We start from the raw sequence: 26,815 nt of genomic DNA, 5'->3' as shown, positions 1-26,815 counted from the left end.
CGGCGGGCATGCGCACTGGGGGCGGCGCACTGCGCATGCGGGAAGATGGCGGGCTTGGAGTCCTGAGAGCCGTGGGTCACCCTGTTCTCCCGTCGGCGTTGTAGCTCCCGAGATCGTGGGACAGTGGCGCGTTCGTTCGCGGGCCTGCCTAGGCAGCGGCGCCTCCGAGCAGGCCGCGGGCCCGGTTCGTGCTCGGCCCCCGGGACCCGGCGCATTGGGGGCGGCACCCGGCCGGGGCGGGAGAAGGCGGGAGAGCTCGCGGGGTGCGAGGCGAGGGACGGCCGGCTGGGCAGCATGAGTCAGCAGCGGCCGGCGCGAAAACTGCCCAGCCTACTGGTGGACCCGGCGGAGGAGACGGTGCGCCGCCGGTGCCGCGACCCCATCAATGTGGAGGGCCTGCTGGTAAGCCCCGGGGATGGCCTGTGCCGGGAGCGCCCGGGGCCCTGGCGCTGCGCGGGGTGGCGCGGGGGCGGGTCTCAGGCCCAGCCGCCTCTGCTCGTTCGCTGGGGAGCCGGACCCACCGCTCTCTGGGTCGTGAGTTCCCCCTGGGCCGGGTTCGTGGTGGGAGCACCCGTCTCCCTGACTCTCCAGCTGCCCATCCTGTGCTCTGAACCAAGCCGGTCGGTCTTTCACTTAAAACTCTCTCGCCTTCCTCTTTCAACACTTGCTCCCAAATGTGTTGTCAGTCTTACTGGCTTTTACCTAGGGCTAGGGAGCACTGTTGGAGAAAATTGCCCAACTTCTCTTTTTTTACCTCCGCTGGACCCTCGCTGTATCTCTGCGAGTTATTTATGTTTGTCTTCATCCTCCTTTCCCATTCTCTTGACTGTAGCCATTTGAAACCCTACACTACTTTCCCCACCCCACAGCTGCCAGTTCAGCAAATTAAGATCGCGCTCCCTCCCTGCGTAAGGTTAATTTCCTCTATTCTTGTTTTAGACTAAGTGCAATAGAACCTTGGTTCTCAGAGGCATTGATGAATGCACCATTTTTCCATTTCTCCCCGTATTTTCAACTTTTCTCCTGGTTTCTTCCCATAATAACGAAACATTTGCTGAAGTTAATATGCCCAATCACCATGGTGTTTCAGTGCTCAAAAATAATTTATGAGCATAATCTCCTTTAATTCCTCGTAGCAGTCCTGCGAGCTTATTATTCTTGTTCTCCATTTGTCAAAATAGACTTGGAAATGTCAAGTGGCTTGCCAGTGCTTAGGTACTACCTGGAAAAGCCTGGATTTAACCTCACAATGTCTGACCCCTGATGATAAATTCTTGACTACTTACACTGCATCCTAAATATTTCCCCACCTTAAAAGAGCCTTCCCTTAATTCTGGATAACCCTGTCATTTGTATTTCTTCCTCCAAACTTTTCCAGAAAATTGTTTGCATTCACTGTGTCCATTGTCATTACCACGGCGGGGTGTGGGGGGGGGGGACCTCTGCCCTCAGCACAGTCCTAAGACTCTTCTAACCAAGTTCCGCCAGCAACCTTGTTAGTTCCATCAGATGTTTCACCCCTTGTCTCTGGTTTCCACAGGACTGACCACTTTATTTTGTTGGAAACTCACCTTTGAATGGCTTCTTTGGCCATACATACTCTTAGTGCTCCATTTGGTCTCTCCTTGTGCTCCTTTGCAAACTGCTCTCTTTGCATTCCTTACATGTTGGTGTTTTTTTGGGTTTTCTTCTACTCTTTCTACACATTCTTCATGTGGGACGTCATTCACCACTCCTAGGACTTCTGATACCATCTTCGTTGGTAACCATCTATATTGGTAGTCTTCATCTTTGAGGATTTGATAAAAGCCCTGAACTCTCAACTGTGGAAAAACCACTTAATTTTGCATTTAATATCAGAAGATACACGCATCCCTTGAAGTCTTAGATATTCTTACCTACTTTGGCAGTTTCAGTTGCCATGTCATAATAACTCCTAGATCTATAAATCCAGCTCAGAGCTTTCCAACTGTCTACTGATGTCTCTACTTAGATTTCAAACTCCTATCCATAATTGAATTCATTATCTTCTTGCCGAAGCAGGCAACAGCTTTGCTATCTCTTATCTTTATAAGTGGCACCCACCCACCATATTGCCCAAGCTAGTCTCTTAGGCATCATCTTTGCCTTTTCCCTTTTCCAAACTGACACCCTCTATCCTCCCAATCTAATTAAAAGTAATCACCAATACTTGGCACTTCTAACCATCTAACTCTCAGATTGTTGCAATGTTTTCCTGCTTCTGGTCTTGCCCCCAGACTTCTAGATATTCTTCACATAGTAACTATCGTGGTCTTTTTAAAGCATATTTCTGACCATGTCATTTGGCTTAAAGAATCTATCGCAGTTCCCTAGTGCTTTCAGAATAGAGTAGAAACTTCTTAATACAGTCAGGTTCCTGGATTTATCTTTTTTGACCTGCTTATAGTTGCTAGATTTCCACATTTCCATATTCTTTTGGACCCTACATATTCATACTCCACCTTCCCAGAAAACCCTTTTTAAAAAGCACACATTTCCTTGTTACCTCCCCTGGTTTTCAGGTCTGGATGTATAGGTCCCTTGTCTGAAGCCTTCTCTGACATCTGACATATCAAGACTAGGTTAGGCACTCCTTTTGTGCTCCTAAAGCACCCTGTGCTTACTTACCCTGTCTGCAGTGTGTGACTCTTAGGTCCCTGAGCGCAGTGACTCTGTCCATTTCGTTGTTATATCTGCAGTGGTTTGGTGCCTCTCACAAAAACATTTGGTACATAGTTATTGGATGACTGAAGTAGGTACTCTTACATGTTCGAATGTGTGTTTATTTTCCTGCTTGTAAAATGGTGATTTAAACAGCTCTCTTGGTGTTTTTATTGGCTAGTGACTGGATATTTAGCGAAGTGTGTTGCTGTGCAAAGCTTAGTCATGTATCTGGCTGAGTGTTTGATGTTCCGCAGGTAAATGGCTTGAAAACTGTGGAATTTAGAGAAGGGAGAAAGTGGTGTTAGTTGGAGGTGGAACTCAGTCTGCACATTGAAAAACGAGGAAAATCTGAATGAGTGAGGAGAATGCAAACACCTTGGACAAAGGTATATTTCTAAAGGGCTCTTAAAGGAATATGACTCCCCAAAATAGGCAAGCAGTACAAAGACATCTGTACAGAAGAGTGTTTAACCAACATAGAGGCAGTGCTTAAGATTTTAGTCCCCAAAACTGACCTCGTGTTCTTTCCTTTCGTCCTTTGAGATCTCAAATTATAAATAACTCTGCAGTCTTCAGATGTGGGAAACGGAGCAGTAGTAAAATAGCTTCCATTGTGCTGACTTGCCTGTCAGGAGCGGCTGGCTCCTGAGAGCTTGTGCGCCTTGAGATGGGTCCTGCTGATTTTCAGCTTGGCGGCCTCTGCCTTCTCCATTCATTCCCCAGCTGAGATACAAACAGGCTAGTATCAAGCCTGAACCAGTGGGGGCACAGAACCAGTTGGAGGGTTGAAAGGGAAAGTTCTTAGGTAGTCCGTTCTTGAGGTTTGACTACTACTGAGCTCTCCCTTGGCATCCCTCAGGGAAGTTACCAGAGTAACCTCTCAGTGAGACTCCTCCAGAGGAACCGAGACGGTGACAGCTCCCCCCAGTGGTGGGTCGTCAGCTCTAGAAGCAGTGGCATCCGCGCTGGCGCCCCGGCAGCTTAGTCCCATAGAAGTAGGAGGACAACCATCCTCAAGATGCTGAAAAGGTCAAAAATAAGTGTCCTGCACAGGCACCACTTTGAAAAGGCTCCCATTGGCCTAATCTGGGACAATCTGAGCCTCAAACTAACAGATTTTATACTTAGAGAGTAAAATAGGAATCCAGGCTCCTCGGATACAGCCCAGTCCAGCCCCTACAGATCTTTAGGCCATGAAACTTAAAAGACCATTAGAAGACCCCCCCCCCCCCAGCTCAGCCAGCACACACTAGTGGGACAGACGGGGTACCTGCTGGAGACATTCCTGTTTCTAAAGGAGGAGATGGGAGTCACAAGGGAGTACCTGGTCCAGAGCAGTTCTGAAAATCAGCTTGCTAAGTGTTAGAAATTTCTTGGTTAGGTCTCAGGGAACAATTCTCTGTGCTCCCAGCTCTATCATCCGGGCTGTTGGTTCCACTGTCTGTCTTCCTTTCTTCCTCATGAGAGATAGGCCCTATTTGTAGCTGAGGAATTTTATCAGCCTGCTTACTGGCAGTAGAATTTTGGATGTTGAGTAACGTCTTTTCAATTTAAACAGTGTCCCTTTTCATCTAAGCTGACAGTGTTTTTGCTGATACGATTCTCTCAGAAACTGTGTGGACCTTCTGTGGATCCTGTTGTGGTTCACTGAGCAGACAAACATCCCACCTTTCTTCTGGATGAACCCTTCTGCACCTTGGGCTCCTGCTGGAAAGGCTGATGGACAGTGCCCCGGAGCTTCGTAGAGGCCCTGGCCTCGATTTAGAGGGTCTGTGGGGCTCGTCCTTCATCTCTCAAGGCCTTTTGCATGACCGCATAGCACTCTGAGGCACCATCTTTGATCCACCTGAGGTCTTACCCAAAAGTTGTACAGTCACACCGTCACCGTCATCTTTATTTTTTTTTCAATTTTTGTTATTTTTGGAAAAGGTGGGGGAGGGGCAGAGGGAGAGAGAATCTCAAGGAGGCTCCACACTCAGCACAGAGCCCGACTTAGGGTTCTGTCTCACGGCCCTGCGATCATGACCTGAGCTGAAATCAAGAGCCGGACGCTTAGCCGGACGCTTAACTGACTGAGTCACCCAGGTGCCCTTCACCTTCATCTTTAGATTATGCCTTTGATTTGGTCTTTCTTAGGTGTCATTTCTTAATTTGAGCTTCTGGAGAGGCTGGGAATTTTTTTTTTTTTTTTTTAAGATTTTAATTTATTTGAGAGAGAGCAGAGGGGCAGAGGGAGAAGCAGACTCCCCGCTGAGTGGGGAGCCCAATTCAGGGATCGATCCTGGGACTCTGGGATCATGACCTGAGCCGAAGGCAGACGCTTAACCGACTGAGCCACCCAGGCGCCCCAAGGCTGGGAATTTTTAAAGCCTTTAAGTCCTGGCTCGTTTTTGTTTAACAATCCCTTTCTCGATTTCTCTCTTACACATTTTACTGTAGGCTGCAGGGAGAAACCAGGTGCCACAGTGAACACTTTGTGTGGAAATCTCAGGTTACCTGGGCCATTGCTGTCAGCTTCCCACATAACTGCAGCTGATGGTGTTGCTGAGCGTTCTGTCCCAGCATAACAGACGTCTCCCTTCTTCGGCTTTCCTAGTAGCATGATCCTCTCTTCCTTTTGAACCTTCACTGGAGTGCCCTCAAAGTCCAGGTTTCTGCTGATAGTCTCTTTCAAAACTGCTAAGTTCAAACAGACGTTTTGGTAATTATCCAGTGGTTGTATAGGAGAATATCCTTGAGGTACACAGTGAGTTACTTAGGGTCAGCAGTTTACCCTCAAGTGATTCAAGGAAAAAAGTTGTGTGTGTATAGAGAAAAAAATGATAAAGCAAATGTAGTGAAACATTAACATATGGGGGATTTGGATGAAGGGTATATAGCAATTCTTAGTGCTACTTCTGTACCTTTGATGAAGGCTGAGATTATTTCAAAAGAAAAAGAAAATGGGTATCCCTGAGAGGAGCTTACACAATCGTCTCCTTTTGAGAGGGGCAAGGCCCCTTCACTTGAGTGGGAGCTCTCTCTATTCCAGCTCCTGTGTCTGCTTCTGGGTTCATACCCGGGGTGGGGAGGATGTCCATACAAGAGTGTAGAGCCTCATTGGCCTCCCTCCAGGGGCGAGGTGCACTGCTCTGATCTGAGGGACCTAAATAATTTGCGTCCAAGTGCAGGGGTGGCATGGCATTTCATTTGCTTTTTTTTTTTTTTTTTTTAATAGCTTACTAACTTTTCTGTGAGGAAACATTTATTCTGATTTTTTCTTTTAAGATTTTATTCATTTGAGAGAGAGAGAGCACGCACAGTGGGTGGGGTGGCAGGCAGAGGGAGAAGCAGACTCCTGCTGAGCAGGGAGCCCGATGCGGGGCTCCATCCTAGGACCCTGAGATCATAACCTGAGTGGAAGGCAGATGCTTAACCCACCGAACCACCCAGGCACCCCCATTTATTCTGATTTTAAAGCCACTTCAAAAGGAGTCCTATCTAGTCCTTTCTACTTCTGGAAAGGCTCCTGGCCTACCTGTTGAATGCCTTACCAAAGTTAGAGTAGCTGGAAAGGCTTGCCAGGTGTCAGGCTGATCTATCCAGATGATGAATGTTGTATTAGAACACAGAAAATGACGCTTGATAATCTCTCAGGGATCTGATCCATGGTGTACACAAGAGGGGGTCTTCACCCTGTGTCCTTGTGTCTTAACTACTCATTGTTTCAGAGTTCTGAGTTACTTACCAGTTGAAGTTATCTGTGACAAGGTACTATTTCAACCTCACATGTTAACAAATATTTACCAAGTGCTTGAATGTGCCAGACGCTGTTCTGGTTCAAAACGCAAAATGATAATAGTCTCTTACGGTTGCATAGAATTTTACAATTAACACAATTTCTTTTTTAATCTTCACAGTAGCTTGGAAAATGGGCAATAAAATTATATCAACACATTCTGTTACAGATAAAGGCCCAGATCTCTCAGTGTCTAAGAAGTCAGGTAGCTGGTAGTCCTGAACCCCAGTCTTAAGCCAAGAACTATTTTGAATGTAAAGGAGATGAATGTGTCATTACTGTGGACACTTTGGCAATCTCCAGTATTGTTCACCTGTAGGATTTATACGTACTGGGATGTCTGCCCCGGAGGGGCCACAATACTGTTGTGATTCCTCCAAGATAAAGAGATTGTGTTTTCATAGTCAAAAGGTTTAAAAAAAAAAAAAAAAAAGGGATGCCGTTGGACTCTGCTTTCCCACAGCTGTCCGTGTAGACAGCAGCCAGCGCAGCCACATTTATGGCAGAATGTGTGGAAAAGCAGGTTGTCCTTGCTCCTGTTGTCATGCCTGATTGAGGTATCATCCCTGTGCCAACCTGCGAATGGCAGCAGTCTGGATAAGAGGACAAGAAAGGGGAGTACAGAGCGGAAAAGCTGCCCTTCTGGAATGTGCAGCGAGGAGATAGTGAGGCGGCCTATTAGGATACCATTAAGTGCTTGTATGTAGGACTTGGCCCTGCTACTCTAAATTAAGAACCAGAAGTCTTTTTGCGGCAAGGCACCAACGAGCCCTGCTGTATTAACCCTTCCTGTGTACTTTTTTAAGGAACATATAACAATTTAGGATATTTGTCTATCTGTGTTTCAAATCAGTGTGCCGAGGATGGATTCTTTCTCGTTTAAGAGTCTTTCTACAGTAAACTCTGTCTCCTACAATTTTAGCAGAAGGGGTAAATATAGAAATAGCAATGACCGGTGGTCACATTCATCTGTGTCTGACTGTAAGAGGACTGCCCTTTAGTGGTTCACTGGCGGGTTCCGTGTTTGCAGGTTGCTGTTGTCAGCGCTGTTGTTCGGAGAGCTCATCGGGTGTAGTCCCTGCCCCCAAGACAGGCCTTCCCGACTCAGGTTTTGCACGCCCCAGCAGGTCTGCGTTGTCCTTCACATTCTAACAACTAAGTTGCTAATTCTACAGCAGAATTCTGTTTCAGTAGAATTATTCCATATCAAGTTAGTTAACTTGCTAATAGATGCTGTAATTTTTTCATAGGTGATACGGAAATCATTGTGCCAAGGATTTGCTGACACCAAGATAAACAAAGAGCTTCTGAACTGCTCACCTTGCCTTTAGACTTCCCCATCCCCCAGTCTTTTTGCTGTACGGCTACCATACTTATATTCCTAAACCATGAGCTTGGGTATGTCATATTCTTGTTCAGAAATCTGTGGTGATTCTCCACTGGTTAGGACATGAAGTCCAAACTGCTTAGCATGACTTCCATGATCTATGTTGAGTATGGTTCAGCATGCCTTTCCAACTTCAATGTCATCATGTTAGTCTTGCACTGACCACACAGGTGTGTCTTCAAAAGGTACCATGCCATTTATATTTTCATACCTTTGTTTGTTGCATTTCCTGCACTAGAAATCCTATCTTTTCCCTCTTGAAGCTCCCATGGGTTCGGGCAAAATCTGGCTTGTCCTTCAAGGCTCAGCTGGGGATCCCCTTCCCTGTGAACCCTTCTGTGATACCCTTCCTGGGTGTATCCATAGTATTCCTGCCCATTCTTCTCTTAGAGCACTTTATGGAATTCACCTATCCCAATGCTACAGCCAGTTTCGGGGCCAGTTTTTTCACTGAGGCAAGAGCTGAACCTGATCACAGCCTGTCTGGAGGCACCTGTCATCGTTGTGCTTTGCTGTAAGCATGCGGCTAATATAAGTTTCTGTTTACCTGGCTTTATCTAAAGGTTTTATTTATTTTTTGCAAAAAAGATTTTTAAATGTATTACAGATGTTTTACTACCAGTTTATGTAAACTTTCATAGCATCTAAATACCTGATAAGATGGTGAACATTGGGAGTGGAGCTGTTACTCATTTCCTGGTTATTTGAAGAATTTAAAAGAAGTTTTTTTATTAATCTAATACGAAAGTTTCTAGTTAGGTAGTATGCATTATTTTCCATTATCAGAAATGCTGCTGTTTTCCTATTAATTATAATGGGAATGCATGGCCACCTATGAAAACTGATGAGCAAATTTTTAGGAGCCACTTACACTTCAATAGAAGGGATGAGCATTTGCTACTTTAGACCTATCTTCTACCTCTGCTGAGCTTTCCAGAGTCAGAGACTGTTTCCCAATCATCTTTGTATTCCTTTTTATCCTCAGTATCTGATAGGGATGGTTAGTGTCTATTCAGTAGTAACTTCTCATTTGTATTTCTCCCCCATCCCTTTCTGTAACTACTCCATCCGTACTCATGGAGGCCTGTGCACCGTTAGAAACATAACTGTGAGCGCTGCCGGTTGTGAGCACAGTTAGGGTGGATCCAGTATGGAGGAAGGGCTGCTTTTCTCACAACTCATTATTACCCCACGATGAAAAAAAAGCCCTTATATTATCCAGGAGATGCTGTTCATTTGCTTTTGCTCATTTTGCATTGTTGTCTTTAAATTACTAATTTAAATTTTTGTATTTTCTCTTTTCTAGCCATCAAAAATAAGGATTAATTTAGAAGATAATGTACAGTATGTGTCCATGAGAAGTAAGTTGATCCTGAAATATGTTTTAGGTTTTGTAGTTTGAACTTCATATGATTTAAACGATTTATTTTAAATGTACATAAGTTGATCAGAAACTTAAGTAAAATATATTATTCGTACACTGACTTTCAGCAAAAACTCCTGAGATTGTGGGCTGAATAATGTGCACAAATGCCAGTTTATTCTTTGTTGCTTTTAGAAATCATTTTTAAAATGGAATGGTCTGTGTTTAAGGATATTTTCTCGAAATTCTGTGAGAGCAGTATTGTCGCTCTCAGCAGAATTGAAGGCCGTCGACAACAGGCAGGAGAACTGTCTTTGGCCTCAAGTTTTCCTTTGGTTCCCTTTGCTCTGTCCCATTCCTGCCATGGACCAGCGTGCAGAGTCATCGAAAGGAGATGGAGTACCAGTTGCTCTGGTTCCCATCCTTCTGGAAATTGTTACCATAGATAGCCCCACCCCTGACTTCGCCTTAATTAGGTCCTAACCACAAGGAATAGACTGTGCATAGGTCCCACATGTAGATCTTAATATCAGCCCTTAATTTCTCCTCAGCCCCTGCCACAGCCTCACCCATAGCTGGTGCCCAGGTTTGGTCAGTTTTACGTTGGAAGTGTGTCCCTCGTCTGACTGTCCCCACCACCTTACAGTATCGTCTAACACACACTGAGCTTGTACAGCGCGAGCTGCGTCAGGCTCCTTGCATGCGTTATCGCAACAAGCCTTTAAAATACAAGTGTGGATTATTACTCATTGTTTATAGCTGAGTAAACTGAGGCCTCAGTCAGGATTCACCCCCCACACCTGGGACTCGAGCCCCTCGTCTTAACCACTGGGTTAGACTGCTGCTTGCAGTGTGGGCCCTCCCTCCCTCCCTAGCTGACACGGCGGGACGGCCTCCTCAGTAGGTTGTCTGCTTTTAGGCTCTTCCACTGTGCCGCCAGGGGGATTTTCCTAACACAGAACGGGGATTGGGATCTCATGCAACCTGGAATTCTTCCACAGTGTTCTATTACAAATAGAGAAAACCCTGACTCCTCATTTATTTGCTTTTACTTATTTGTATTAAATTTATAAGCCACCTCATTTCCTTAAAAGAAACAAGGCAGTAGAGAACAGCTGGGCAGAAAGACAGGGCCCTTCTAGGTCATTCCAGCTCCACTGGGCAGCCTGGTCTTCATCTGCTGCCCTCACCATCCCTACCATCGGTGGGTTCCCTGAATCTACCCGTTCTCAACCACAGCTCTGTCTCATTAAGCCCCTTGCCCTCTGTCAAAGGGGAGAAGAGCTTCCTCTCTATCTTTCTGTCCTCTGCCCGCTCACCCCCTTCAGGAAGATTTCCTTACTCCTGCTCCAGTCAGGTTTCAGCTCCTCTTCTCGGGGACCTTGGATGCTTCGCTTGGCACTGACCTCAGGACATTGTGATAGAGTTCCTTACTAGACTAAGGAACATCTTTAGTTTGAAAACCTTTTGAATCATGTTTGTATTCCATCAACAACTCTCAGGTTACAGGTTTTCAGTTAATATCTTTCTGAAGTCACTTTCTAAAGTGACTGACGTGGTGGGAATATACTTAACCCTGAGCTTATAAGACCCTGTCGTGTTAGCAATTAGGGTGATTAGATGTATGCTTTTTCACGTTAGGATTTCTCTGTTGTAGTCTGCCAAGGCTTTTTGTAGAATGGTGACTTTCTTCTAATTAAACCCCATTTTAATTCCTATTTATTCCTGTTTAATCGTAAGTGTAGGAGTGGTCCCCACAGAGAAGACATGTGTATTATAAAATACATACTTGTGTTCTTGGAGTAGCCACCACTGGGCTTTAAACTGAATGACGTTTTAGAGGTTCTGCATACGGGGATCTCCTGATCGAAGACAGGATGAATATTTCTTTTGAAGCATACTCACTGTCATATGCTGTGAAAGTAGAAAAAAGATCAGATACTCCACACCAAAAGGACACCTGGGTTATTTGTAAAATATTTACTCTGCACAACAAACCGTAAGAACTTGTTTTTTAATATCAAGTTGGGAAAGATGAAAGGAACGCTAATACTCGGTTCAGGCAAGTGCGTGAGCCGAGCCCCTCACACATACACTGTGTAAAGTTGATAGAACCCCCCACCTGGATAGCAGGTTTAGCGGGACAGACATTCCCTAAAATACCCTTTTACCCGTCAATTCCAAATCGGGGAACTTAACTAAAGGAAACAAAGATGCACACAAAAATTTAGCTATAGGGAGATTTACTGAAGTATTGGGCAAAATAGCAAAGTTGGAGACAGTCAGAATTTCCAGTATTGGGGTAAGTTTAGCAAATATTCCATGCAGTTAAATATTATGCAGCCATTAAGAATAATGTTGGGGGCGCCTGAGTGGCTCAGTCGTTAAGCGTCTGCCTTCAGCTCAGGTCATGATCCCAGGGTCCTGGGATCGGGCCCCACATCGGGCTCCCTGCTCAGCAGGAAGCCTGCTTCTCCCTCTCCTACTCCCCTTGCTTGTGTTCCCTCTCTTGCTGTGTCTCTCTCTGTCGGATAAATGAATAAAAAAAATCTTGAAAAAAAAAAAGTAACATTGAAATACATTTGTTGCCAAGTGAGGATGTTCACAATGTTGAGTTAAAGCAGCTTATTAAAAATAGTCTGTTGTTTTTGTTTTTAAAAGTTACGTTTACATATTGACACTTGGGTGTGTCTGTGTGCTGTGGGGGCAGGGTGTGTATGAAAAACTAAAATCATCAGAGCAGGGGAAGGAGGGAGGGAATTAAAGAGATCTTCCCCCTTCATTTGCTTATCTCTTAATATAGACTAGTGAATATTTAAAAAAATAGAGATGCCACTTTTCCTCAAGATATGTCCTAATATTTTAATAGAAGACTAATTTGAGCTCTTTGAGAAACTTCCATCAGGGTTACACTATGACATGTATAGGAACAGTTTAAGTGTTAAAAAGAAAAAGCCAAGTCTCTGCCTTTACTTTATAAAGAATTCCTTAACTTGAAGACCAAATAAGAAATTTAATTTTAAAAACTGTTTCTAATCCTGTTCCTGAGAGTGGTGGGGGTAGAAATGCAAACTCTACTTTATGTTTGATAAGATGCCACAGACTCCTCCAAATTCCCGTGTCCAGGGGACTTGGCTGCGTATTTCAAATCCTCCTTTGAGACTAAAACCTTTGTTGACCTGAGTTAGGCTGATACCTTTTTATCCAGTGTGAGAAATGTATTTCATAAAAATTAGCTATGATGTGTTCAGTGTGTAGAATTTCTGTAGGGGTCTGTGCTTACTGAGGAAATAAATTACTTTTTTTAGTGAGCTGAGAAAGAAGTGCTATTGAGAATTTTATGAATTTGTTTGTTTTGTTTCCCAGAAGCTCTAAAAGTGAAGAGACCTCGTTTTGATGTATCTCTGGTTTATTTAACTCGAAAATTTATGGATCTTGTCAGATCTGCTCCTGGGGGTATTCTCGACTTAAACAAGGTCGCCACAAAACTGGGAGTGCGGAAACGAAGAGTGTATGACATCACCAATGTTTTAGATGGAATCGATCTGGTTGAAAAAAAGTCTAAGAACCATATTCGATGGATGTGAGTTGGTTTCGAACTTTTCCTGGCTTTTTTCTTTTTTTCTTCCCCCTTCTCATTAAGTGACAATACCATGCTTGAAACACTAGGTATTAGCAGTGTTTTGATAGGACAAAACAAAGTAAGAGATGGCTTCTTGTTAGGAAAGGATTCTATAAAAATTTCTCACATTGTCCCACAAGGTACATATTTTTTTCCTACTTAGGACTAAATAAAAGCCATAGACCTAGAATATCATTCTGATATTATGGAAAAGTTGAATGGAATAATGATTAGTTTTAAGAGTTTTGTTTTTCAAGATCATAAGAAGGGGACGTCTGATTATTTAGGAGATTTTTTTTTTTTCCAAATGATTGTTGATATCAGGAGGAAATTAGTTGAGGTTGTAAAACAGTGTAATGTAATAAACACTTAGAAGTGTCCCGCCCCAGGGATTGTAATTCATTTGTTCTGGGGCAAAGGCAGGAATCTAATCTACATTCTTAAGTACCCCAGGTGGTTATGAGTCAGATAGGCTATGGATCACACACTGTCCTGAATGTAAAAAACAATCAGACAATGTCTAAAAGGCAGTTGGCTAGGGGCGCCTGGGTGGCTCATCACTTAAGTGTCCAACTCTTGATTTTGGCTCAGGTTATGATCTCAGGGTTCTGAAATCAAGCTCTGCACTGAGCGTGGAAGCCTGCTTAAGATTCTCTCTCCCCCTCTCCCCACCTGCCCACTTGTGCATATGCTCTCACTCACTCACTCTCTCTAAAAAAAAAAAAGTCAATTGCTAAAGACTTCATATTTGATTAGGGAGAATCATGGAAGAAAGACCTTATGATATAGATGTAGTTATATATATATAGATGTGTGTATGCACATGTGCATAAGAAGAAAGCTATTAATAATTACAATAAGCAAATACTGTGGATCAGTAAGAAACAATTCCATCGTGTAAGTACATATAAATACATTTCAGGCAAATGAAAAATCTACCAACAAAGATCATGAAATGGCTCTAAATAATGAACTTTGCTGTTGGGGCAAAGTGGTTCATAAAGGAAGTTATTTTTTTCAATAGTACAGAAATGCAGATTGAATTCTAATCTGGACATGTTTGCTAAATAACATAACACTTTCAGGGTTAATATCAGATTGCATTCTGAATCACTAATTGGAATCAGATTTGAAAACTAGTAAACCAAAGGTAAAGTGGCCACAGCCTTTTTCATCTTTATTTTCCATAAAGAAGAAGAAAAAATATCAGTGGCTTGGGTCATATCATACCAATATGATATGGTAGATAGTAGTAACTAGAGAAAGTATATCTTTTAAGAATATTGAATATAATCATTACATTCAGATAGAACCAAGTATTATATACACATGAGGGGAAAAATATTCAGAATTTTAGCAGAAGAACTACCATTTTAGTCTGTACTCCTTGTTTTTCATAGGGGACTAAAAGATTATAACTTATTAAAAGTCCTGCTATAAGTAGTAGAGCTGAGACTTAGACGGTATTACTGACTCTTGTTTTGTGCTCAGTGACCTCCATCAGCTTTCCTTATTACTATTACTTTCCACAGATTTATAATGGTTTGTTGGGTTTTTTTAATCTCTCTGTAAGAGACTAGAAATGGGGACAAAAACCAGTTTATGTATAGGAAGAATAATGGTTGTCTAGAATAAAAGGAGGTCACGGGTGACGTTCAAGTACCTAGTTTTGTCTGTCAGTTTGTGAAATACCTGGTGTCAACATTTGGAGAAGTTCCAGTAATCTAACTTGTATTCTCTATAATCTCCTAGATGTTACTGATGGTGAGTTTTTTTGTTTTTTCCCAAATACCTTTCTTTTAAAGAGGATCTGATCTTAGCAATTTTGGAGCAGTGCCCCAACAGAAGAAGCTGCAGGAGGAACTTTCTGACTTATCAGCAATGGAAGATGCTTTGGATGAGTTAATTAAGGATTGTGCTCAGCAGTTGTTTGAGTTAACAGATGACAAAGAAAATGAAAGATATCCTTTAACTCTGTCCTTTTTTTTTTTAATGTTTTATTTAAATTCAATTTAATTAACTTATGCTGTATCATTAGTTTCAGAGGTAGAATTTAGTGATTCGTCAGTTGCATTCAATACCCAGTGCTCATTATATCAGGTGCCTCCTTAATGCCCATCCCCCAGTTTCCCCATTCCCCCCACCCACCTCCTCTCCAGCAACCCTGTTTGTTAACTCTGTCCTTTTTTAAAAAAATTTCTCCTTCCAAGGCAGGTTATTTTAAATAGTAGGGTCAGCTTGGGGATTTAATTAATATATTCAAAATACAAAATCAGACCTTTAGAAGTTTTAAAAGCAAGTAAAGGTTTAATTGTGTAGCCTCAGACATACACAAATAAATGCCTTTTGCTCGTTTGTATGCTGTTTGTTCAGGTTAAATGCTGCCTTGTGACCATGTACCAACATCCATGTTTGCATTTAAAATAAAAACAGTGGCCCATTCTTGTTTGTTTTTTTAGTCAGAATGCTGTAAAGATAGTAAAATCTGTTGGCGTTTGTGAAATGCAGGTTTTCCCTAATTTGTTAACTGGAGTTTATTTCTGAAAACAGAATGAAATTGTCATTGATTCAGCACTTGCACTGCCGCTCCGGCCCACAGAGCCTGGTGGAGCTGGCTGTGCCTCTGGGACCAGCAGGGGAGACTGGTCTTTGGTGGCGATCTTCTCCTGGGTCTCCCGGGTCCCCCGGGCCCATCTGCTCCGTTCTTGTCGCCCCTCTGTGAGGAGTCACTGATCCTCAGCGGTTCGTGCTTCAGACTGACTTACATTCTGCATCAGACTCCTCTATTTCCATAGTCCAGTTACTGGAAGGAAAGTAAATGCTGTTCCTCCACCCAAAAATCTGTAAAGTAAACAAAAAGTGTTGGGGAAACCCAGTAAATCACATAATTGGTAAAATTTCAGGCGACATAGTAAAACAAGTGAAAAAATTCACGTAGTGAGATGGAGAAGAATTTGGGATGCGAGAAACCCCATGGGTACACAATGGCCCTGAAACACTGATTCTCCAAGTTGCTTCCACTCTTTTATAGATGTTTTCCTCCTTGTATTGTAGGAGGTTGTTATCAAAACTGAATATTTTGTCCCCAAAGTTTCTCATAGTAAGATCTAGCAATGAGTAGGAAATGGGGGGCAGGGAGTAGTTAAACACCTTCACCTGAGTTGTTTTGTGTGTGTTATTAATATTTTTCTCCAGAAATTGTCGTCATAATCACGACGCTAGAGTTTAAAGGAATGCTTCGAGTTATAAATATTGTAAAACACTTTGTAAAATCTTAAGAATTGTTGATGAAATAATAATAATCATATATGAAATAATTTTTTACCAATTGCTTTCCTTAATTGTGAGTTCGTATCCCATAAAAACTACAGAGATTCTAACATTACACTTGTATGCATGTATTTTAAGAGAGGAATTATCTCCTCAGTACGTAGCATTCTGCTTAGAGACCCTTGACTGATGTTTACACTAGCGTATGTGACGTATCAGGACATTCATAGCATTCAAGCCTTCCACGAGCAGATTGTTATTGCAGTGAAAGCTCCGGCAGAAACCAGATTGGATGTTCCAGCTCCCAGAGAAGTAGGTATCCCTGCATTTCTAAGGATTTTTTTAAAGAGGGAGGCAGGTCAGTTGCTTAGGCTGTCACAGTCGTAATGACTTAGTAACCATCACGTGCGTGTTAGCTGCCTGCCTGATACTGCTTGAGGCACTTTACACACTTTAACTTGTTTCGAGTAACACAGCAAATAGTCATGATTATTATCCTCTTAAAGGGAGGAGTCTGAAGCACAGAGAGATGAACTTCCTCATGATCACACAGTAAGTGACAGAACCAGAGTTCAAGCCCAGATGGTTTGGCCTCAGAGTCTGTTGGTGATCATCGTACTGGGAGTGTACTGTGCTCTCGGCCCCACGGTGCCTCTGTTAGACAGCAGTCGACGACGGTAGACCGTAATGCCTCTTCGAGGAATCGCCAAGAATTGGCCCCGTTGTTTGAAGTTCAGCAGTACATCTGGTGCCAGCGAAGGCTCTGGGGAGTTAACTCTACCCAGACTCATCAAAGACTAATGAATAAACTAGAACACTAAGTGTACATTCAAAATGGAAAGTGAAATTGCTGTGTGGGTGCGAATATTCTTACCAGCTGCCAGTTGCTTAGCACACGCCCCCGCGCGGGGAAGTTTGTATTGAAAGGTCACTGTCATCAGGAGGTTGCTTGGTAGGGATGGAATCAGAACCAAGGAGCGTGGCCCTTGAGACAGATCATCAAGTTCTCACAGCCTGGTAGACCCGTCGGTGCTCATACTGATGTCCTCTGCATTGCTGTAGGGACTCACCTCCCTCATAGTGAAGAATATTCCCCACTCCTCTATCCTCCTGTCCCCAGCAGACCACTGCCCAAGTGGGCACCCATGTTGTTACTTGACAGTGTATTATAAATCAGTTAAGGGACAGCTTCTAATCTAGTCACACTCAAGTTGTGACTTATGGGTGATGTTTCCTCATTACTCTATTTAGATTTGGATCTATTCCAAGTCTCCTAAGTAACTTCTATATTTAATAGGAGTCGTTTGAGAGATGTTTAAACTTTTTTTTAATAATTAACCACTAATCTTTCAACACATCCTTACTTTGGGACATGATGGTCCATGCTGCGGTGACTGATGGGGTTTTGGGTTTTTTCCCCTGTGCTGTGAGCCGCTTCAGGCTATAATTGCTGAATTTTGCTGAGCTTTTGGATCATGCTCAAGACTCAGAGTCCAGTTTAAAGGCTGATGAACGTGGGCCCTGTGGGCAGCCATTCTCAGCAGTAAGTAAGGGAGTCGTAGATGGGCACACTGCATTCAGTGGTGTGCAACCCCCACAAAGATGCAGGGTGAGATCTGGGAAGCTAGAGCCAGGGTGACCCTGGCCGCACTGGCCTCAGGTCCAGTCTGGCTGGCTAGATTTTTATACGTAGCCTCGCTGGGACACAGCCACATGCGCGTATGTTTAGACATTGTGTCTGGCTGCTTCCGCTCTGTAATGGTAGAGTTTTATAGTGGTGAAGGGATGGTATGGCCGGCAAAGCCAAAACTGCTCTCTCACCCTTTATGGAAAACGCTGCTCAGCTCTCATTTGGCGGAATAGGAAGTCCTCAGCTGGCTGCCAGTTCTGAGCAACGTAACTGTTTTGTGTAGAAACATGTCTTGGGTTCTATAAGCTATATCATTCAAGCCAGACCAGGCCTGGCGGTCTAGGACCTGAGCGTGGATGGTCTTTCTCCCACCTATGTGTCTGGTCCCAGGAAGCCGCGGAGAAGGTGACACAGGGATTTGAGACCCTCTGATAAGCTGCATCTCCCCGAGCGCTGTTGTGAGATCCTGGTGAGATGTGTGGGGCCGGAGGGAGCGCGTCCATACCTAGCCCAGGCCTCACGGCGTGGGAGGGCCGGGAACAGACTTTGTGTGACACTTGAACCCACTTCCAGTCAGAATAACAAAGGAATCCTTTATAACTGAACTGTTCCTTAAGAATTTAGCGTAAATTGGTTCATTCCCAGGTTTCGGCATGCACATGCGCACACACACACACCCCCCAAAGAGCATGCATTATGCTAAAGAATTTAGCATAATTCTCAGTAGAAGCACCCTACTTCCTGCTATCTTGCAGAAAAAAAGTATTTTAATCCTGAGTAAATTTAAAGCTCCAAAGCCAAAAGATGTGAATAATCATAATTAATTAACAGTCCTTTACGTGCAATTCTTCTGAATATTTTTTACATTTCTGGGGTGTGTTTTGTCTGGATCCCGTCCCCTGGCTCTTTCCCACGGACAGAGAGCGGCCCGTTCAGTTAGCGCGGTATCTCTTCAGCGGTCGGAAGGTCTAAACACACTCTTACCGTTGAAGACTGCAGGGTGTTTGAGATTTCTCTGGCATCCGGACACTGGTTTTGGACTCTCAAGTACAGACTCCTAGAAGGGGTCCGCTCCTGGAGTAGAGAAAGGGGGGCTCTCGAGTTGGGAGGTGTTCGCGTCACGGCGCCGGAGTCCTGCCCGGATACTTGAGGAGCTGTGGCAGCGCCGTGAGTCGGCCGGCGGCCCGGTGGCCGGTGCAGGAGTGACGGACGCCAAGGACGTGATTCCCCAATGTGTGACAGAAGGAAAGGCACCTGAACTTAACATTCCAGAAGTATCCCTTGAAATGAAACTTTGGCAGTTCTAGCAAGTGAAACAGTATCATTAATGAATTCTCGCATTCATCCTGATGTGTCTTTTTTATGGTATTTTATGTGTCTTTTGCCAGAACTCTATCACAGTACATATAAGGAGCACCCGAGGCCCCATTGATGTGTATTTATGTGAAGTGGAGCAGGGCCACTCAGGTAGTAAAGTGTCTGAAGGTGCAGGCGCCTCTTCATCTAAAAGCAAACATCCGGAACAGCCCGATGAAGGTAACATACCGAGTCCGTGATGAGGAAGATGCAAGACTCTAAGGGTTTTTGATATATGTATGTGTATATATATATATCTGTAGTCTTTTTGTGCTCTTACAGATATTTTTACACTGTCTAGCCACAAAAAAGTGAGTTAAAGAATGACTAGGTAGTTCTTAACTACAGTTTAGACTATTTCTAACAACTTGAGAGTTAAATTCCATATAGTTTTGACGCCGTGGTGGTGCCACCTGGTGTGTCCGGGTAGAGAAGGCCGTCCCCGTCCTGTGGCGGGTGCCGTCAGTGCGCGTTTGAGTTCCAGTTCATTCTCGTGAGACTTTACGGTAGCCTTATGCCGTTAGCATAACAGTGTGGTTCGTGACCAGGGGTCTTCAGCCTTTTCCTTAAGCACTCGGATTATACATTCTGTTACCTGTCTACCTCTCAGACCCTCACTCAGGAGAATCTCTTGCATGTTTGTTATTTTTCAGAAGAAAATCCTCCGCAACAAAGTGAAGAATTGCTTGAAGTGAGCAACTGATGGCGTTTGAGGATTCGCGTACTGAGTTCCTGGGGAACATCCCGTGTGGATGAATTATGCATCACATTTGATTCTCAGAGCAATAAATCATCCCTGAAACTCTGGTTCTGTCACAGCGTCAGGGCCGGTAGTGGCTTCGAGAAGTTCACTGCTTCGATTACTGGATAATTATGGTTTCTGCATTTGAAAACAACTCTTTTTATAATCACTCACTGCTTTTTGTCAGTGAGATAGACATCTTGCCTACCGAACTCACTTCATCGCGAAGAGAATCGCGGAGGCAGGGGTCAGGCCTGAAGTGGACAGTGCTTCGCGGACTGTGCCCTTTCCTTCAAGGATCATGTGTCGTTACCACAAGAGAAATTGCCTTACACAGGTTCACGTCTGCAGTTAGCTGTCAAACGTTCGATGGGTGTACACGGGCATCTGAGTGTGATGTCTCTGTATATATCTGTATAATGTTTAGACTACTTATGTAATATGTCTAAGTCAGACTTTTCACCCTTGTACAGCCAAAATAATGTATATATGGAAAGTAACAGACAAATTCTCTAATTTCTGTGGTATCTATAACTTATTAGAATCCTCTGAATGGGGGTTAGAGGAAAGTTTTTTCCAAACTTCTACATGTAGAAGTATCATAAATATGCTATACATTTAAAGTTCATGGATTTAATTAAAGGATTTCAATATGGTTCCCAGTGCTGAAATTGAAATCTGATACTTCTTGATTTCAAGCTCCCTACAGGGTTATTGTGTCTGAGCCAACTGGTGGCGTGCCCTAAAGCTTTAGGGACAAGTATAGAAATACTATCAGGTAATGGCTTAATTCATTGCAAGACATGAATTTAATCATGATGAAAATTGGAAACTATTTTAACCTTTTTGCAAGCAGATTTTGTAATACGTTTCTGTATGCAGCCTTGCTTTTCAATCAAAGGGGTTTGCTTTTGATGAGTTAGTGGTACCCTGCCCTCTCTCCAGCTCTGGTCCCACATTTCCAAGTACCTAGCTCTCTCTACCTCATTGGGTAAGTCATTTACCACTCTGTGCCTCAGTTTACTCAGTAGTTTACCATTAGACTGTGAGCTCCTGGAGGGACTTGGTCTTACTCATTGTTATACCCAGGGCCTTGCACCAGGCCTGGCACATGAAAAGTGTTCAATAAATGTTTGAACAAATCAGCGAGTGAGTGAGTGAATTGTAAAACTGGACTAACGATACTTGGCTTGCCTGCCGCATAGGATTCTCGTCAGCATCATTCAGAATCAGATTTTGAGCTTCTCTTGCTTTCCGAGAGAGATTTGAAGCAACTTGAAATTAAGGCCATGTTAAAAAAGATTTTAAAAAGAAATCAAAACAAAATACTGAAAAATACTGAGCGTCTAGGATTCATTTACCTCCACGTTCTGCGGGGGAGATTGGGCAGATGTCCGTTCGTAAGTGATGGCTGAAACCGTAGGAGGAGGTGAGCCCAGCTAATGGGAGGGTAAGCCGGAGAAGACGAGAGGCCCGTGACCATTCTACTTACGGGGAAACACAGAGTAACAAGCCTTTCCTGAGCAGGAATAACGGGCCGGGGGGGAAAGAAGAAGGCCGCATTGCCAGAAGTGACTCTCGTTCCTGAGCAGCAGGTGGCTCCTTACCTGTGAAATGTGACAACTGTTTACAATTTGTTCTGAGGGTGAAATGAGATCATGGAAGCGAAGGTCCTTCGTCAGCTGGAGACATGGTCTATCAGTGAACTCTATCTATCTTGGGGTGTTTGGTCTCTCATTGTTACAACTGCTAAAGTAAGCGTGCTCCGGCCTGGCTTGGCGGCTCTCCCTCCCACCCCCACGCCCAGCTCGGCTGCCCGTCTCCCTGTGTGCACACTGCTGCTCACCTTCCAGCCGCCTAGCGCTGGCCAGAAGCCTGAGTGTCCCCTATGTCCTTCCAGCCGAAGTCCAAACTCTTGATGTAGAAAGCCTCCGGGCCGGTCCCGATCTGGCTTCCAAGCTTGTTAACTTGCCTGACAAGCCCCCAACCCAAACCAAACCTGAAACGCACAGCGCACTTTGTCATCTCCGTACCTTTGCTCTTACCCTTCGGCCTGGAATTGTCATCCTCTTGTCTGGTTTCGTTCCGGACGTGGCATAAAGCCCTCCTTCCACTTCCCTGCCCTCGTGCCCGCAGTCAGGACCCATGTTGGGTGGCCGCCATCCTCAACTGCCGTTAGGTTTTCCCGCCTGGCATTGCGTGCTCTCGGAGTGGAGGGACCCTATCTAATGTGTTTGTGTTCCTCACGTTTCTGTACAGTTCCGTACGTTTTTGCTGGTTGGTAAGAAAAGTGACCTGATTTCATTCCACCCAACTCCCAAGAATTTAAAAACCCTGATTTTGCAAAAACACAGACCAACAAACTGAATTTTCACTGGAAGAAAAAGAAGTTGTACCAGTTTTGCCTTTTGTTCAAGGTTACAGCACAGCTGCCCAACATCCTCATGGTGTGAGTGCACTGTTTTCAAGAGAGGGGGGCTTTAAACGTGAGACGGCTATGAGCCCTTTTGGCCTGGGCTTTGGTCCCAGGGACGCACGTGTGGGCTGGCGTCAAGTTCGGTGCTGGACGTTACACAGGTGAGTGTTGGTGCTGCTAAAGGCTTGAGGACCTGGAGACAGAACCAGCATTTCTCTTGGGAGCATGAATGGTAAGTCACGTCTCAAAATCTCAGAAATCTGCTACTTGATTATCTCCCCAAATTAAAAACGGAAACCAGAATAAAGCCCCGTATGTCATTAAAGGCGAGCCCCCCTGTCACACTGCGAGTTGGCTTTTGACAGCCACCACTGTTGGCTTACCTGCTGCCGCGGGCCGCACGGCTGAGGATGGGGCGGCGCGTCCTGGCTGTCACTTGCTCTGACCACTGGCAGCCTGTTCTCCATAGGCCCCATCGTCCTCCCGGGTGGACGGGGCTGTTTGGGTGGCCTTCGGAGGACAGGAGGGGGACGCAGTAGAGAGAGGGGGGAATGCAGAGAGAAGGTAGAGAACGGAATGAAAAATGGAGAGAAGGAAGGCTCTTCAGGAGACCGGCCCTGGAGTCAGGGGGACTTTAAATTGGAGGATGACGCTTGGCCTCTGCTGTCCCATCACTCACCTCTTCAGAGGAACAGGGGTGGCTTCTCTGACAGTGAGTTTGGGAAACGGAAGTGGGCATGAAAGGCTCAGTCCCTCCCGTGTTTCCTCTCTTCCTGCCTATGGAAGTGGGCGCCTTGACTCCCCCCAGTGGAGCCTGCGGTGGCTAGACCAGCGGTTCTCGACGGGGAACATTCCCCGGGGGACATTTGGCAGTGTCTGGGAATGCTTTTTTGGCCCATAAAGTTTATTTTGGGGCACCTGGGTGGTTCAGTCATTGGAATGTCTGACTCTTGATTTCGGCTCAGGTCATGATCTCAACGGTTGTGGGATGGAGCCCTATGTCGGGCTCTGTGCTCCGTGGGGAGTCTGCTTGGGGTTGTCTCCCTCTCCTTCTGTCCCGCCCCCCACTTGTGCACACACTCTCTCTCTCTCAAATAAATCTTAAAATAATTTTTAAAATTAAGAAAAAAAAAAGTTCATCTTTCTGAAAAGTTCCAAAACTAGCATGCACGGAACATAGGAAATTTAAGAAATTAGATGAACTGCTAGTTTATTCCCATTATTTAACCTGGTGGTTAGTTTGTTAAGTTAAAGTTCTATATTGGTTTGAGAGTGATTGGTGGTGATAAAAAACTATCCAGAATGATGAGTCTTGAGATATCTGGGCTTTAAAAGGATAGCAGGGTCCTGGAAAATGCCAATTTGTATCTTTTAGGAATGGGCCAAATGTAAATACATGTAACCACTGCCATCAAGCACTGTAAACATAAGACTGTTGCTTATAATCAACGCAACTGACTCTGAATCCATTTGTTGGCTACTAGTGTAATGGGAGTCTAATTCAAATTTATGGGATGATTGCCATCTAGTGGACAATCCATAGTCGTTCAGATTTCTTCACTTGCTTCCAACTAAGCAGATGCTGCTAGAGAATGGCTTTGACTTTAAAAAGAATTTTTCAGGTCCCATTCTGGTTAATGAAGTGAATTTGATACTGATTTTTTTCAAGATTTTATTTATTTATTTGACAGAGACAGAGATAGCGAGAGCAGGAACACAAGCAGGGGGAGTGGGAGAGGGAGCAGCAGGCTTCCTGCCGAGCCAGGAGCCCGATGTGGGGCTCCATCCCAGGACCCTGGGATCATGACCTAAGCCGAAGGCAGACGCTTAACGACTGAGCCACCCAGGCGCCCTTGATACTGATTTTTATGTATTAACATTTAAATAGAATAACTTGGAAAGGAGAAATGTACAGCTGCTAACTTAAGAAATCAACATAATACCTGGGTTACGTCCATTTTTCTGTCCTTGTTTATAATCTCGTCTGCAGAGATCTTGCTTGTCTTGCTGCTCATCACGCTGGTCCATGACATTGGACCTGTTGACCAGGAAGCAGCACGCAGCTCAGGTGTAGGACATACGTGTGCCAAAGTGGTAGACACGCCAGCTCTCGATACCAAGTACTGTCTCAGTCAGGGTCCGGTAAGAAAACCTGGCTAGGTTTTGTTGTCAACTATCACAACAGAGGTGAGTTACTACAAGAAGGCTGAAGTAGCAAAAGGGGGACATTGCTACTATTGTAGCAAATATCTGACCGGAGCCAGAACAAGGAAGAAAGCCCCTCCCTCCTCCTCCTGCCCTCCTTCTCTTACCATTGCTTCTTCTCCGAGCCCAACCAGCCGGCCGGGGATTCAGGAAATGGAGTATGCAGAGCCCGGCCCCAGCACAGAATGGGAGGGCAGGCCCGCATCGGAGACAGTAAACACCCAGCGGAACCCGGAGCCGCCCCGGCTCTGCCCTCTGCCAACTCTAACGTTGGGCAAGTCGCCCCGTTTGCTCCTCCGTAGCTTCATCATCAACGGCTTTTGTGGTTCACAGAGTCTGTGATGCTAGGTTGGCACCTGACTCCAAGACGACCCTAAGTCCACGTGCATGCCCGGGACAGGAGTTGTTCCTTAGATTTGCATTCTGAGGGTGTGTTTCGTAACAAGCCAGGCTCGCAGGGGGCTGTCATCTCGCTCATCGGCACCGTCCTTCACTGTGATCAGGACAAGAATTTGATGTATGGCTCCTTCACCTCCAAGGCTTCCTTACATTCTCTTTGTGCCTCTTGTCAGGGTCCGGGCTGAAGAGAGAGGGCCCTTCCCTAGCTCTCGCCTCCAGATAGGCCTGAAACTGTGCGGAGGGGAGGGAGCCCTGCAGCCTCTTTGCAACCTGGGAGCAGTGTCCACAAAGGTGGCCACTCCAGCCGTCCACCCTGCCCTGGAATTTGGGGCCGAGGGTGTAGCCTGCTGGTCCTTAAGCTGTCCACGGTCCAACACAGATCCCCCAGGCTCTTGAACGGAGTGGGTGTGTGGTTGCGGCTGGGAAGCGCTCCCCGGCGATTCTGTAGCATTTTGGTCACGAAGCAGAGGTGCTGTGTAGGTGGAGAGAAAAGAAAACCATTCGTTCTACATCAGGTTGGCAACCGAGTTCCCCGGCACACTCGGTCTAGAATTTATTCTAGGTGTTCGCAAACGCAGCTGCTGTAATGGAAGAATTAAGAACGTAAATAAAATTGATGGAGAAAAATTATTTTCAGATTGACCCAGACTTGCATGGGGCCTGTTAATATTTTTAAGTATGTAAAGTATTTTTGATGTACGGGCCTGGCACATAGCACATTACTATAGAGGTATTCGATTAGTTAAAAAAAATCCAATTGAAATGAGGCTGATCTGAATTCTGTTTTAGTTGACTGAGGCTGTAATTGAGTGGATGTTTATACTTGGATCTTGATCGGTCCATCAGAGGGTCTCCTTCCCTGGTAGGGGCCTGGTGCTTCTTTCAAGGTGCTGGGCTGACCTGTGTGCTGGGGCAGGTGACATTTGGGGCCATCCACAGCCTTCCATGCATACTGTTGCTGCCGTGAAAGCTCTGGCCAAAAGCCAAGTGAGTTTCACCTCCCAAAGTGGTGGGTGGTGATTCACAGGCTTTATGTTCCCCCGAAGAAAAGAACTGAGGTACATCTGCTGTTAATTTCCGACTGTAGCCTGTAGTGGGGTGCTTCTGTCTTCGGGACTGAGTGTCAGAAGAGCCTGATGAGCTGTCCTTCCCTGCGAGTCAGTTCTGTTAAGCCCATTTTATAACTAACGTTATGCCCAAGAGGTCCATAGGTTGGAGCCGGTTTTGTGGATCGTTTGTATGCATTGCTGTGATCGTTCTGTCCCCAAGGGCATATCCTTGCTCTGTGCACTGAGCTTCCTGAGGCTGTACCCACAGTCCCGCCAGGGAGAGGCAGCGACTCCTCTGGGTTGAGGCTTCGGAACATGCCCAAACCTTTCTCAGTCCCATTCGGAGTGTGTGCCTGCCGTCTCAGGAGCAGGGCAAACATTCGGGGCAAGTGCACCGCTTCCGTTGTCCTGATCCACAAGACCCAGGAGGACCTTCTTGGATGCTAAAGCTCCCGTTGACGGCCTGCAGAAATCTCCAGGGAAAAGTGTGCACCTTCTAGGGAAGGAGAACCAGGCAAAGCAAGCCTAGACCCGTCATCAAGAAGGCAAGCTGAACGCAGATATTCTTACGTCTGAATAGAGAGCCCAGATATGGATGACAAATGAGGATCTGAGGCTGTCACTCCATCTCATGGCTGACTTCAAGTCACTGTGTTGAGAAATGGCAGAGGTGTGGGGCGGGCATGACAGTGGTCCCCAAGGGTGTGGGGAGGTCTAACGGCCTGGACACAAAGCCACAGGGGCCGGGGTTAGAGGCTGTTCACTCCCAAATGCCAAACTCCTGCTTGGGGCTTATAACATTGTCATCTTGATAGTGACCCCCAGGCAGACCTTCCCAAAAGGCTGTTTCCAGACCTGGAATGGAGAATAAGACAGAAAATGTGGGAAAGAGTGGTTCAATTTCACAAAGAAA

The 26,815-nt window shown here is 45.1% G+C and overlaps 1 protein-coding gene and 1 long non-coding RNA gene across 7 annotated transcripts; one reads left to right on the top strand and one right to left on the bottom strand.

Moving 5' to 3' along the window:
* E2F6 (E2F transcription factor 6) lies at window positions 1-20,975 on the top strand. 6 transcript variants are annotated; one of them, XM_078055979.1, is made up of 9 exons: window positions 1-402; window positions 7,714-7,861; window positions 8,241-8,364; window positions 9,157-9,211; window positions 12,656-12,796; window positions 14,641-14,797; window positions 16,304-16,417; window positions 19,124-19,271; window positions 19,745-20,975. In XM_078055979.1, the coding sequence occupies exons 6-9, from the start codon at window positions 14,717-14,719 to the stop codon at window positions 19,792-19,794; spliced, it is 393 nt and encodes a 130-aa protein (XP_077912105.1). In that variant the 5' UTR covers window positions 1-402; window positions 7,714-7,861; window positions 8,241-8,364; window positions 9,157-9,211; window positions 12,656-12,796; window positions 14,641-14,716; the 3' UTR covers window positions 19,795-20,975. The 6 variants fall into 6 exon arrangements, with proteins under 6 accessions (XP_077912105.1, XP_077912104.1, XP_077912103.1 ...); XM_078055977.1 differs by having other exon boundaries at window positions 2-402; window positions 12,580-12,796; XM_078055978.1 differs by lacking the exon at window positions 8,241-8,364.
* On the bottom strand, window positions 15,540-25,567 carry LOC118527999 (uncharacterized). Its single transcript, XR_004913392.2, has 4 exons — window positions 24,193-25,567; window positions 22,633-22,759; window positions 21,195-21,440; window positions 15,540-15,676 (listed from the first exon to the last, which is right to left on the bottom strand). It is a non-coding gene; the product is annotated as an uncharacterized LOC118527999 (long non-coding RNA).
* Between the last annotated feature and the right edge of the window lie 1,248 nt (window positions 25,568-26,815).

Source organism: Halichoerus grypus, chromosome 10 (genome assembly GCF_964656455.1).
Source record: "Halichoerus grypus chromosome 10, mHalGry1.hap1.1, whole genome shotgun sequence".
Lineage (NCBI taxonomy): Eukaryota > Metazoa > Chordata > Mammalia > Carnivora > Phocidae > Halichoerus > Halichoerus grypus.
This window is presented reverse-complemented; position numbering and strand designations above follow the sequence as displayed.